The sequence below is a fragment of the Bidens hawaiensis genome, unplaced genomic scaffold (assembly GCF_021521415.1).
Source record: "Bidens hawaiensis isolate Kalapana, Puna unplaced genomic scaffold, B.hawaiensis_p1.1 tig00054451_1, whole genome shotgun sequence".
Taxonomy (NCBI): Eukaryota; Viridiplantae; Streptophyta; class Magnoliopsida; order Asterales; family Asteraceae; genus Bidens; species Bidens hawaiensis.
The window spans coordinates 7,443-20,763 of record NW_027499821.1 but is presented as its reverse complement, the minus strand read 5'-3'; the positions used below and the strand labels follow the sequence as shown (position 1 = coordinate 20,763).

Sequence of the window (13,321 nt, the reverse complement as noted above, 5' to 3'; positions counted from 1 at the left end):
GTGTAATGCAAAACATAGTCGACTCTTATTAGGGTATTATGATGATTGGCACCCAAAATAAAACACAAATTGCAAAAGTAATATTGAATCTTTTACTTCATGTTCTTACATAAAATATTTTGTTACAAAAAAATTTGATTCTATTAGACTAACTATACAAATTAATGTTATCTTAATCTTTGTGACATCCTATTATGACTTTCATTGAGTTATCTCCTAACCTGAAAAAAAAAGAACAAAATTGATAGATTTTTTATGACTACACAAATGTGACAAAAGAACAATAAAATATTTTGTTTGTATGGATCATATGATTATCATTATCATTTTAATAATAGATTCAACTCAAAGTTAGTATAACAATAGGTAGTTAAAATACTTATCATACAACTTTCACTTATTAGTTTAACTCAACCTCCATTTCAAGTCTAGCTAACATACAGTCATGTTTTTATGCTAATTCATATATAGAATTCAACATACTCTCAAAAGGATATCAAAAGTTTACCTGTGGTGTCTTCACGAAGGGTTTTAGCAAGACGACCACTTTCAACACAGATCATGCTTACCTTTTATCCTATCTGTTTAAAAGCTCGATCAAGCCCGTAGCAAGTGTTGAATACAATACTACTACAAAAAACAAAACCTGTTCTGACCCGCTATTAACCGAAAACAATCTGTCAAAATTTCCAAAAATAACCTTAGTACCAACTGAAATTATCCTAATTAGTTCACCCACATGTTGGCCCGTTAACACACTCCGAATATCAGCCTGCTTCCGTATCACAACTGACCTGGAATGAACATAGACAACCATATATGAGATTTCTAAATCAATATATTGAAACCCCAAATTCCACTATTCAAAACATCAAATGCTTATAGATGCCCAAAAATCACACGTTCAGATGGGCTTATGGTCATAATCATCTACTCAGGTCACCAAACTTATAACATTTAAAAATATTAACACAACTCATTGCCATTATGAACAACACACGGCTCAGCGTCGCCATGGTTGCGCGCCATGTAGCGGGCTACCATCATCGCCAACTAAAAGAGAGAAAGAACTGAATCTTGCACACCATGATCAGAGAATATATACATACGCGTTGTGGGGTGTAAGAAACAACTTGTAATAAACCTTGTTTTACACATCAGAAGCAATATTTATTGCAGTTTCCAAAATTGTCAACCGTAAGAGACAGAAACAAAATTCCAACCTTTAAAAGTCTATACATGATGGTACTCCCTTCATGGCCAGTCTTACTGATACAAATTCATTAATTATTTTTTGCATATACTAACTCAGACTACAATGTAATGGATGTGCTCATGTGCCAATTCAAGAACCCTTTGGCCCGTTAAAATCTAACATCGCTTGTTAAGAAGTGTTCAAACCGCAATCACTTTGCAGGCATTTCTTTCAGGATGTGAAGATAAATACGACGTCACATACTCAAGTACACAACATCACATCTTACCTCCGCCACCACCACCGCCTAGGGTCTGTAGATGGTGGTGACGGCAACCGGAAAATATGAGAAAGAAGAGAGAAAGAGGTAATATGTGATGCATTATTGAGACTGATGATAAATCTATTGTTGCTGTAAATGGACGTTCACTTAAACACGTGTTAAAGAACAGTAGATACGTGGAAGTCTGAGAGAATGGACATAGTGGTACAACAAAACCTGCGTAAGATACTACCAGCAATGCTTAACAAAGTTGTAAATTAATATATATATAAATAACTTTTATTTAGGGTGAACTTGAGTTAAATTAAATTTATTTGGAATTCAAGTTTCAAATACGAATTGAATCGAATTTGACATAAACTTTGAATTGAATAAACCAAATCCAAATCATTTCGAATACGAATTCAGACGATACCAAATCGGTGGTACCGAATTCGGTAATCGGTACCAGTATCGAAAACACTCATACATACCTACAATTCCATTACTTCATTAGTATCCCCAGGCCTAACAACATATTATTAAGGGTATATTTGGTTGGAAGTAATGGAATGAAGAGAGAATAGAATGAGAAAATGAATGAAATGAACAAGAGAGTGAAATGGATCATTACAATTTCTTTGTCTTGTTTAGTTAACTTATGTGAATGAAATGAATAATTACTTTATGTTGTTTGGTATAAAAAAATTGTAGGAATTAATGAAGTAGAAATAATAATAATATTCCTATCCCAAAATATATATTTTTACTAAAAATGAAAATGGTGGTGGTGGCGGTTAGGCGGGGTGGTTGTGGTGGTCGGGGTGGCGGTAGTAGCATTGGTAGTGATGACGATGGTAGGGTGGCGACGACGGTGGTGGTGGTGGTGGTCAGGTAGCGACAATGGTGGTGGCGTTTGTGGTCAGGTGGTGGTGGTAGCGGTGGTGGTGGTGGCGACGGTGACAGTGACGGTAAGGTGGTGGTGGTGGCGATGATGGTGGTGGTGGTGGTTGTTAGGTGGTGGTGGTGTTAAGAAAGTAGGATGAGGAAGGAATGAAATGAAAAGGGGGGGGGAATGAATGGTTTTGATGGAATGAGATTTCATGTGTAATGAATGATTCCATTCCATTGAGTAACCAAACGCCACTTTCTTTATTCCCACGTAATAAATCATTTCATTCCCCATATCATTCATGCATACCAAACACGCTACCTACGTTATTTTTGTCAAAAAGACTTGTTCAGATTTGGGGCTTTTATTGATTTTTTATTATCCAAGTTCACTTACTAATGTTAAATATATTTATATGTATATATATAACCTTTTTTAAAAAAAAATCTATTCTCTCATCAACAACATGTCCTAAACGTTACCCGAGCCCTGTCCGACATTGAGATGGCCCTGACTACTAGTAAGTTATAAATTCTTATGTTACTTAGAAGATGATCATCATCCGCCAAAGTACAATCCAAATATCACCATATGCGAGATAAAAGAGCTCCGAAGACTAATAGTTATGCACAACTGTAAACTGTTTGAGGCTGATGTAGGCCACTAAGACCCACTTGTCCCGGGTCACTACAAATATGATAAAAGACCATGCAACTTGCAAAGACTGAACCAATATAAAAACAACCAACTGGAGAAAAATATTGGTAATCCTAAATGGCAAGTGCATTTGGCAGACATATAATACGCTAAAGAGAAATACAATGTGTGAATTAATACAACTCTTATACATAGAAAATATATTTGTGTATTAATTGAAATAACGTGTATGTATTGAGTTGGTCAATTTGAATTATTTGATGACTAATTATCACATAACATAACATAAAAAAGTAACGAGAGTATTTTTATTTTAAAATTTAAACTTAGATTTGTATATGATACATACTTTATGTAAGAAAAAAATTGTTTCAGTAAAGAAAATCTAAATAGTTAAATGATATCATTATCATCCCGTATTTATCGTTTTTGAATTTTATTAAAAAAACATTAATGTAACGTAACATGATGAATTTTTAATTACAAAAGTTTAAAATTACTTAAATAAAACTTAATTGATATATATCCACCCGACTTACAATGCCCACGTTTTAAAAACCAAACAAAGACCATTTCAAATGGTATTTATATATTTGGTTTGAATTTTGATTATTGTAAAAATTCTCAATTCTACATTAAACGTTTTCAGATTTATTCAATGATTCAAAGAAATCACTAAAAGTTTTTTCTAATTATCTAAAGTGACTCAAATTTCATTTACAAAAATATATGTTTTCAAAAGTTACAGAAAGCAGTTTTTACGTTTTGTATCGGTATGCACTATGCAGGTCTCATTCTTAATATTTAAAATATACTTGATCATCCTTTAGGTTTCATTTTTGTGTAAGAGCATATGACAAAATAAAAAAACCAGTTTTTTTTATATCATCCCATATATCAACCCTCATGAACTACATGTTTCTTTCAATTTTTATCATGAACTCCAAATCCAATAATCAATCCGATATCCACACACAAACGCACACCGAAGTGACAACAAAAAACAAGCAAGCAAGCAAGAAAGAAAGAATGAAAGATCAATTAACATGAAAATTCCAAAAAGAAATTACATACACATTTTCCAAATCTACAATGTCACATGCTTGATTTAACTTAGCCACAAAGGGTGAAAGTGAAACAAAACAAATGAAACATAAACAATTGCTAGAGACCTAGAGTGATTTTAAAATATAAAGGATAAAACATGCAAATTGATACAACCATAAAATATGTTTTTCTTGTAATTTACTTGGTGACATTATGGATCACATAGAAAGCCCCTAGCAATAAAATCTTAAAACAAACAAAATATCCAATTTGGATCCTGCTAAACAAACTAAAGGTGAATACTTTTATACGGATAAAAATTAGGCCGAAATGATTTATTTAGATAAGACGCCTCATTGTGTAATTTCATTTTGTTAGTTTCATCAATGCATTGCAAAGAAACTTTAAAAGACGCACATTGCAACATCCATTTTAAAAAAAATAAATACGTATACATGCTTAGTTATTGTTGACTACATTTATGATTTTTAAAACGAGGATACACACACTCTAATTCTACGTTAAAATTGATAAATACTTATAATAAGATACAAACCCTAACTATTTGATTAGGGTTAATAGTTAAAAAAATTTGAAAAGAAAATAAAGGAGAATTCAACACTTTAGTGCATGAATGATTAGATTAGATTAGATGTAGGCATGTAATTGAACTGAACGCTTGGTAAACTATCTGTGAACTGTTTGATGGGAGGTTCGTTTTATTAATAAATGAACGAACACAATCGATTTGTTTACATGGCTAATTAGACGAGGGAGCAAAGTAGATACATATGTGATGGAGCAATGAATGAATAAAGGAGGTGAGTCGGAGGGAGTAAAAGAAGGCTTAAAAAGCAAGTAAAGTAAATTAAAGTAACCTGAGCCTGACAGCCTGCTGGAGTAGGCCCAAGCTGCTACTCATCTCTTTCTCTCTGTACTGTATGATTGGTTCGTAGGTAGGTCTTTTTCATATTAATATTAAAATTGCTTCTTCTTCATCCAGTCTTCTTTCTTTCTTTCTTTTGTTTTGATTGAAACCAGATCTAGGTCACTCGTACCACTCAGTTTCTTTTACCAATTTCAATTCTGCAATCAGCTCTTTGATTTCGCCCAACCTGTTTCTATCACTCATTGATTCATGCCGGATTATTATTACTACGAATCGATATTATTATTATTATTATTATTATTATTATTATTATTGTTTTTCCGCCTTCTTCGCTGAGGTATATCTCTTCATTTAATTTTATAATTCACTCTGTTTTTTCACAATTCTTTTCCTCATTTAAGATATTACTATTAGGTTTATTTTCTTTCTTTCTTTCTTTAATTTATTTATTATTTTTTCTTTCACTGAAATCTGGTCCTTAATTTATTATTATGATTCATGATCAAATCTAACTAACAATCATCAATTGCTTAATTGTTTCTGCTTCTTGGATCACTAGTTTGTTCAGATTAATAATAAGTTAAAACTTTAATGGCCTTATTTTATGGATTGCTTGCTTTGATTATCAAATATTTCCTAACAAGAAACCGTTATTACTATCAGAGTTAATGATTAAATCTTCAAGTGCCATACATTTATCTGATTCTTTTATTTCATATCACAAAACGAACACTGTCTTAGAAGTTTGTTACTTTCATGTATATAATATTAATTACTGTTGGACACTGGTTTTCTCCGGATCGACTTTCACTTGGATTGTGGCTTCATGATTAATAGCAAACCAAGACACAGTACATAAATAAGATTGAGAATAAACAAACAGACTCACTCTTGATCAATCATTATATGTTCAACTGATGCAACAACCGACTAAAACGTATGTTTGATATGAACACCATACTTGTATGTTATAATACAAATGACAGTGTTTTAACATTTAGACTTAATTACATGGCCTTCGGCCCATATTGCATATCCAGTCATAAACTAAGTAGATAAACAAGTAATGACCTCAATCTTTTAGTGGATTAGTAGATTAATAATTACATAAAGTCATGATCTCAAATAGTTATTGATGAGAGATATTTGTTTGTGTGTTATAAAGATGAGCAACATGACAAGTGAAAGCAGTGAGGATTCTCCATCAGCTGATGAAGTAAGCTCCGGGACACTGAAGAAAGGTCCATGGATATCGGCTGAAGATGCAATTTTGGTGGAATATGTGAAAAAACATGGAGAAGGGAACTGGAACGCTGTTCAGAAGCATTCTGGGCTTTCTCGTTGTGGGAAAAGCTGTCGGTTACGTTGGGCAAACCACTTAAGACCTGATCTGAAAAAAGGTACATTTACACCTGAGGAGGAGCGCCAGATTGTTGAACTCCATGCTAAGATGGGTAACAAATGGGCCCGCATGGCTCTTGAGGTACTTTCCTTCCTAATTATACTATGTTTCTTATTTGCATTACAGTTTGTGCTGCATTACAGTTCGTGCAAATTTTTAAAACTGCCTTATATAATTAGCCTCTGTTTGGTGTGGTAATTGTAAATTCATACATGTGAAATTATGAATATGTGTATGTGTGTGTATACATTTTTTGCAGACATTTTTTATATCAATATCCCCAACATGTACTTGGGCCACAAATAAGCAATGGACATGATAATGTAAAAAATGTGATCAGTTTGCTTTGGACATGATGCTACATTTTATGGATTTTATAATAGATTGATCTTAGAGTCATCTTTAATCTATTGCTTGTTTAAGAAATTCAAAGAAAATGAAATATTTAGTGGAAACTTGTGCAGCTTTATTTACTAAAATTCCCATTATGGTTTTGTTTTCAGTTACCTGGACGTACAGACAACGAAATAAAAAACTTTTGGAACACAAGAACCAAAAGAAGACAGCGTGCTGGATTACCGATTTACCCTCATGATGTTTGTTTGCAAACACTAAACGACAGTGCACAAGCCCAAAACATGGTCACATTCAATGCACCTCATTCTGAAGACTCGCCAAATGCTGATACCTTCCCAATTCCACCTGTTGAGTTCAAGAATTTGGAACTAAATCAGGACCCAGACATCCTTGATTTACCATCAGGCAGTTATCTTAATAATGGTAGTTTTCTATTCCCCGTGCCCAAACGGGCCCGGACGTCCAATACTTATCCAGTATTTGATGGTGATCCCAATGCCTATTTCAATGGCAACACTTCTTCTTCTGGGCCCAATGTATGGGCTCAGAAAATGGAGCTCCCTTCAATCCATTATTCTATCCAAATGGGTAGTTCATCCCCACTTGAATCTGTTATTCGACAGTCGGTTGCTGACAGGGACAGTGGGTTGTTAGAGGCAGTGCTGTTACAATCCCAACATTTGAATAATTCAAGTGTTTCTCGTGACAGTTCGTCTCAGCTTGATGACTGGGGTGGCTCACCTTTGGGTCATTCTGCTGCCTCTGTTTTCAGTGAATATACTCCTCATTTAGGTGATGAACTTCAGTCTGTTGAGGCTATTTCAGGTAACAACTTTATTTAATAGTTATAATACTAATTGTCTATTAAAGTTTTTTTGTCGATGATTTTGTCTGTTACACACTTGTTGCACAGATTCAAATGCTTTTTACTGCAACACAAATTCAAAGTTTTGCTTCCTACAATTATATATTCTTGTTTTGTTTATTTCCGTGCAAAATTTTCATAAAACAATAGAGGTTGTTTGCTGCAGTTCTGAGTTCAGTCAAAACATGTAATTTTGGCCTTGGCGCTATTTTTTTTTTTGTTAAATAATCAATGTGAATATTATTTTTAATTAGGTGGCATTATGCATAAAAAACACGCTTTGGCACATTGCCTTTTTAGCTTATCTTTTTCTATCTTACCCGTTGACCTAGATAAACACAATATGAAATTTGAAGTATATTGAATGGTATGTTAGATATTAATTTTTTGGTTGGGTGAATATGATATTATGCTTCGTATTTTAGTTATTTTGTTTATAATTAGTGGAAAACAATATGTTATTTTGAAAATCAATCTGATTGTTGAAGTTTGGATGATTAGTTAAGCATGAAGCGGAGGAATTTGGTAAGCAAGAAGCCCATCTGAATCCAATCTATTCAAGACCAGATCTTGTTTTGGGGAACTTGTTTAGTTCCAGCTCAAATGCTGCACACACCAGCCCAATTCGGGCACTTGTTGGTGATGATAATTTTGGCTCACCATTTCACTACGAGTCTACCGGAAAATGGGACGACATTTCAGAAATCTGTAGAGGCTTGGGAAACCGTTAAATGTGTGTTTCAGTTTTAAAATGACTATTTGGTGAGATAGTCATTGTATTGTGCTTTAAAAGGACTTTTCAAACCATTTTTTCTTCTTTTATTTGAACAGGCCAAATTCAAGTGGATATTTGTGATTGATGTAAAGACTGTTTCAGCTATATTTCTATGATGATTCTAAAGACTGTTTCTGCTATACTTCCATGATGGTTGTTTGAAATAATTATTTGGTTAGGATCAAAAGTCAAAACGGCTAAAAATAGGTTTCGGTTTGTCTTTAAAAAGTATTTCAATCTATTATGAATAATAGTTTTAGGCAGCAAGCATCAGTGAAGCTTATCAATAGTTGACAAACCCGTGAATCCGACAGTGTTATATGACTTGGATGTTGGATCACCATTAGGGTTTGTTTTGTTATGCAGAAGTACAAGCTTCGTGTACTTGTGCTCAACCGTTTTTTCTTGGGTTTTCCTAATCGGTAAGATGATTCAGTAACTAGTTACGAATATTACTAGACAAAAAACTTGAACATTATGTTGTGAAATATGAATTGAGATGGTAAATTTGCTTATGTGGATGAGTTTTTCTTATGTAAATGATAAAAGAAGTATAAAGTCATTTGACAAACCATATTATGAAATCAATGTTCGGATTTAGTTAAGTTAACTGAAAAGAAACATTACTACATAGTGCTAGCAGTGTCCAACTCGCAGAACGTAAAACATACCACAAACAATAGTATTCATTCCAAATCGTATACTGCAATAAACGACATCAACACACTCCCCAGCCATAACTTCCCATCCCTCTCCTCAACTTCACTCACAGCTCTTACGACTTTACCTTGTGCGTCCTCCAATATCTGTAAAACCTTCCCATCCGGACTGTACTTGATAATAATACCATGAAGCCGACCACCAACAGTCATCAGGTAATGATACTTGATCAGGATCGGTAGTTTCAATAAAAAGGTTCTAAATTTCGGGAATAAGCCGCAGATATAAGCGCACATCGACCGGCGCGTGTGAATGGCAACCCAAAATTCACCTTTTTCATTTGTCCTCACATTGTCCGGGAATCCAGGTAAAATGGCAAATACTTCAGATATCCCTGCTTTCTCTCCCTTTACAAAATACTTCAATAACCTGTATCACAAGGGTGATAAATACTTTGAAACAATGGAAATGGCAAACTGGTAATTCCGAGCTCACCTGCCTCTGGACCCCTCGCAAAAGACAAAGAAAGAACCGTCCTTGCTGAAGGACACGCCATTTGGGAACTGGAGTTTGTCAAGAAGAACACTTGTCTTTTTTGTGACCGGATCGTATTTCAGAAGTCTACCTGTGTCGTCCGCTGAGAAAACTACATGCATAAAGTTCCTGAAAATAAACAGTCATAATATATATAGTTCAGGGTTAAACTCAAGTCTAAAATGTCGGGAGCGGTTAATGAACACAATCACCACTCAAAAGTTTTTGAAACAAAATATAAGCAACTTTATGTCAGATTGCAGGATTTATAAGAAAATTAATTGGTGATAATAAAACCCAAATTGTTAAAATTCTGAGTTTGTTGACCAAATTGGTCAACCACAGCTGTATTACATGTTTCGTAGGATGGTTCTTGATTAAAACTAAATGACTACATATTGAAACTTAAGCTTGGATTCTAAAGTCAAACAAGAAACTTAAATCATAATGTTGACACTTTGTAGTATACAAAAATGTATCCGACGAATAAACCTACGTAAATTTGTCAAATCACAAACAATAGGGATAATAAAAACCCATCAGTCCATGCTGTTTCTAAATCTATGCAGTGTTTTGACAAAAAAAATGGATGGGTTTATTTTTACTAAAACAAAACGGCCTCACTCTAACTATATCAATGAATTAATGTGTAACTTTTTTGAATAAATACCTTCGGTGATACTTTGTGCTGCTATCTGTAAAGTATATGTTCCCCTCGTCATCAATGTCCAGATCATTTGTGAACTTCAGAGGAACTCCTTCAATCTCGCCAGACCGCCCTCTGGCCCAACCGTTAGCAACCCGAAATACGCATCCGCAATATACAAGTCACCAGTCTTCTTGTCAAACCGCAACCCCAACGGCCTCCCACATATATGCTCAGTAACCAAAGATTGTTGGCTTTCTGTCACATATCTCTGACCTGAAACATAAATGCACTTTCAACCAGGCCTGGCATTTTTCACCTTTTCGGTACCAATTTTGGTACAAAGTTTTTAGTTTTCGGTATCGGTACCTGTATTTCCCGAATTTGACACGAAATACTGGTACCGAACCGAGCATTTCGGTATCACCCACAGTCCCAAAATTGGGTTGATATGGGTCATATTTTCGTTGATGGGTGTCTGTTTCACATAGAACAGGTCAAAGGGGTTGACCGAGACAACCCTTTCTAATGAAACGGGTCAGAATGGATTGGTGAAAATTTTCACAGGCCGGTTGTTGTAAATTTTCAAACGGGCCAGAATGGCCCGGTGAAAATTTTCTAACGGGCCAGAATGGGTTGGTGAAAATTTTCAAACAGGTCAGTATAGGTTGGTGTTAATTTTCTAACGGGCCAGAATGGGTTGATGAAAATTTTCAAACTGGTCAGAGTGGGTTGGTGTTAATTTTCAAACGGGCCAGAATGGGTTGGTGAAAATTTTCAAACAGGTCAGAACGGGTTAATATGGGACGCACAATCTGGCACTGGTAAGCGTGGAATGTGCCATCAGACGTGTAACTAGTGTCATTATGCGAGTAATGTGACACCGGTACACGCGTAACACGGCATGGAATGGATAAGCAATGCTGGAACGCGCGTAAACAGCATTAACATGCCACACTCGTAACCGTCGCCATTATGCGCATTTCCTTGGCCCCGGTCGGTGTAACCGACACCGGAAGGCGCCTAAGCGGCATTTAAACACGCATAACCGGTGCCAAACCCCGAAGCAAAGCTGACAACATTTCTGTTTAGACCCAAAACCCGTTCTAACCGAACCCTGGGACCCCTCCCATCCCAAACTAAATCAACCCGTTCTAACCAGTGACCCAAACCCGTTTGCCAGTCCTAACTTCAACCAACAACAACAACAACAACAACAATAATAATAATAATAATAATAATAATGTGTGCGTGAAGAAACACTAATCGACCCCGGGCAGATTACGGATAATCTGGGGGTTAAATAGATGTTTCCCACGATGGGTTAGATCCGGCAAAGATGGTTCTTCTGATAACCTGCAAAACAGACACCGTGAGCTCGTCACTGAGAAGGGGGGGGGGGTACCTCCTTGTGACCACCCTCCGGCGTGAGAATCAGACTAGATTGCTCTTGAATATAAATGTATATTAAGAGATTGCTAGAGCAGATATCAGGTATAAGATATAAGATACAAGATAAGATGAGATGATCATACCATTTGGGGTATTTATAGCCGAAGGTAGGTTTCCAAGAAGGTGTAGCCGGCTGAATAGTATTCCTGTTCTACCAACTGTGGCCTACGCACGTGCCATGCTGGTAGTTGGTGGGTAGGCAGCGGCTGACAGTGACCAGGCCTGCTGTGTACTATTCCTTTTCCACCAACTGCAGGCTATGCACGTGGTATGACAGGAGTTGGTGAGTAGGCAGCGGCTAATAGTGACATACAGTACAAGAGTATGCTGCTCGCCATACTGTTGTTAATGAGCTGTCGTATCTCTGGTCAGATCTTTTGCCCATACCTCGTCAGGTACAGTACAAAAGATCCTCCAGTATCGTACGGACTGGCTCATTTGGGCGGGAGTATTCCCCCTCCCGCCTTTGTGCGGGATTGTTCCCGGCTTTGCTCATTCCTTCAGGTGATTACTGAATTATTGAGAGCTAAGTGCCTTGTGCGTGTAGCCTTGCTGCGCGGGTGGCCTTCCCTGATGGCTTGTATCCGCAGCTGCGGGAACAGGCGGAGTACTTCACCATTGGGAGGCATTTCCTGCGGGAACAGCTTGCGTACTGCGCGTAAGGACGTTACGTCTCTGAGCATGGTGGGTCCTGCGGATCCAGTTGGTTTCTGCGCAGACGTCTCTCTTCAAGGTGAGTCCTGCGGGTCCAACTGGGCTCTGCTGGGACCTACCTCTTCAAGTCCCCCCAATCCAATGTTCTTCTCATGAATGTTTAATAAGTGAGGTGAACTTTTGGACTTAAGCAAAGGGTTTTGAAAAGGGTTTAGTTTTAAGGTTTTCCACGGGGATTCTTCCCGCCGAAGTCCTAATGTCACTTGCAGAAATTCCCGACTTTCCTGCTTGATCTTTGGGTATGATGCGGGTTGGTCTGTAACCTCCTCGCAAGTCAGGAGCGTTGAGTCCCACTTGTGTGGATTCTCCATGAGGTTTTGGTAGTTTTGAACATAGTGATCAATTATGTTAAAACCACCAATTCTATCCTGGAGCTTCAAACAATATAGTTCTCGACGTTCCCGCTATGCGGGGATGTTATTCCCGTTTCCGCAAGCATGGCCCAGAAGATCCTTCTTGGTTTCAATTCCCTGCGGAGCGCTAGGTATGTGAAGGGTTTTGCCTTGACACTGTACCCGCACTCGTCTTACGGTTACTTTACTTCCAAGGTATTCCTGGCGTCAATTCCCTGCGGGTGCTAAGTATGTGAAGGGTTTTGCCTTAACACTATACCCGCACCCGTCTTATATTTACTTGGTCGCCGAGGTATTCTTGGCTTCAACTCCCTGCCGGTTGCTAAGTATGTGAAGGGTTTTGCCTTAACACTGTACTCGCACATGTCTTATAGTTTCTTAGTTGCCAAGGTAAGGGGTATTTTCCCGCTTACTTTTGAATCTTTTTGAAGTTTTGAAATTCGAAGAGTTGGTGAAAGGATAAGAACAGTCCAAACTGTTGAAACGTCGTCCGACGGTTTCTTCTGACTGTGTCAGGACGTGCAGGAAGTTATGGCGACGTGACAGTACATGGTCATTCCAGACGCTTTTTCAGGCGCGTGGGCGCGATTTTTCGGTCGCGTAGCCGCGAAATTAATGGCA

General features: G+C 36.9%; 1 protein-coding gene and 1 pseudogene across 3 annotated transcripts; one reads left to right on the top strand and one right to left on the bottom strand.

Annotated features, from left to right (window-relative positions):
* Positions 1 to 5,249: 5,249 nt before the first annotated feature.
* LOC143600610 (transcription factor MYB97-like) lies at positions 5,250 to 8,456 on the top strand. 2 transcript variants are annotated; one of them, XM_077078247.1, is made up of 4 exons: positions 5,250 to 5,279; positions 6,108 to 6,425; positions 6,848 to 7,526; positions 8,068 to 8,456. In XM_077078247.1, the coding sequence occupies exons 2-4, from the start codon at positions 6,108 to 6,110 to the stop codon at positions 8,295 to 8,297; spliced, it is 1,227 nt and encodes a 408-aa protein (XP_076934362.1). In that variant the 5' UTR covers positions 5,250 to 5,279; the 3' UTR covers positions 8,298 to 8,456. The 2 variants fall into 2 exon arrangements, with proteins under 2 accessions (XP_076934362.1, XP_076934361.1); XM_077078246.1 differs by lacking the exon at positions 5,250 to 5,279 and having other exon boundaries at positions 5,992 to 6,425.
* A 410-nt stretch (positions 8,457 to 8,866) lies between these two features.
* LOC143600611 (protein STRICTOSIDINE SYNTHASE-LIKE 3-like) lies at positions 8,867 to 10,493 on the bottom strand (annotated as a pseudogene). The gene is made up of 4 exons (XR_013147506.1): positions 10,458 to 10,493; positions 10,206 to 10,413; positions 9,497 to 9,664; positions 8,867 to 9,430 (listed from the first exon to the last, which is right to left on the bottom strand). The product of XR_013147506.1 is annotated as a protein STRICTOSIDINE SYNTHASE-LIKE 3-like (transcript).
* Positions 10,494 to 13,321: the final 2,828 nt, after the last annotated feature.

Bases quoted from the DNA above. Each gene is read 5' to 3' on its own strand.
- LOC143600610 (XM_077078246.1), top strand. From the start codon at position 6,078: ATGAGAGATATTTGTTTGTGTGTTATAAAGATGAGCAACATGACAAGT. The intron at 6,426-6,847 runs GTACTTTCCTTC...TTTTGTTTTCAG, and splicing joins GGGCCCGCATGGCTCTTGAG to TTACCTGGACGTACAGACAA. The intron at 7,527-8,067 runs GTAACAACTTTA...TTGGATGATTAG, and splicing joins GTCTGTTGAGGCTATTTCAG to TTAAGCATGAAGCGGAGGAA.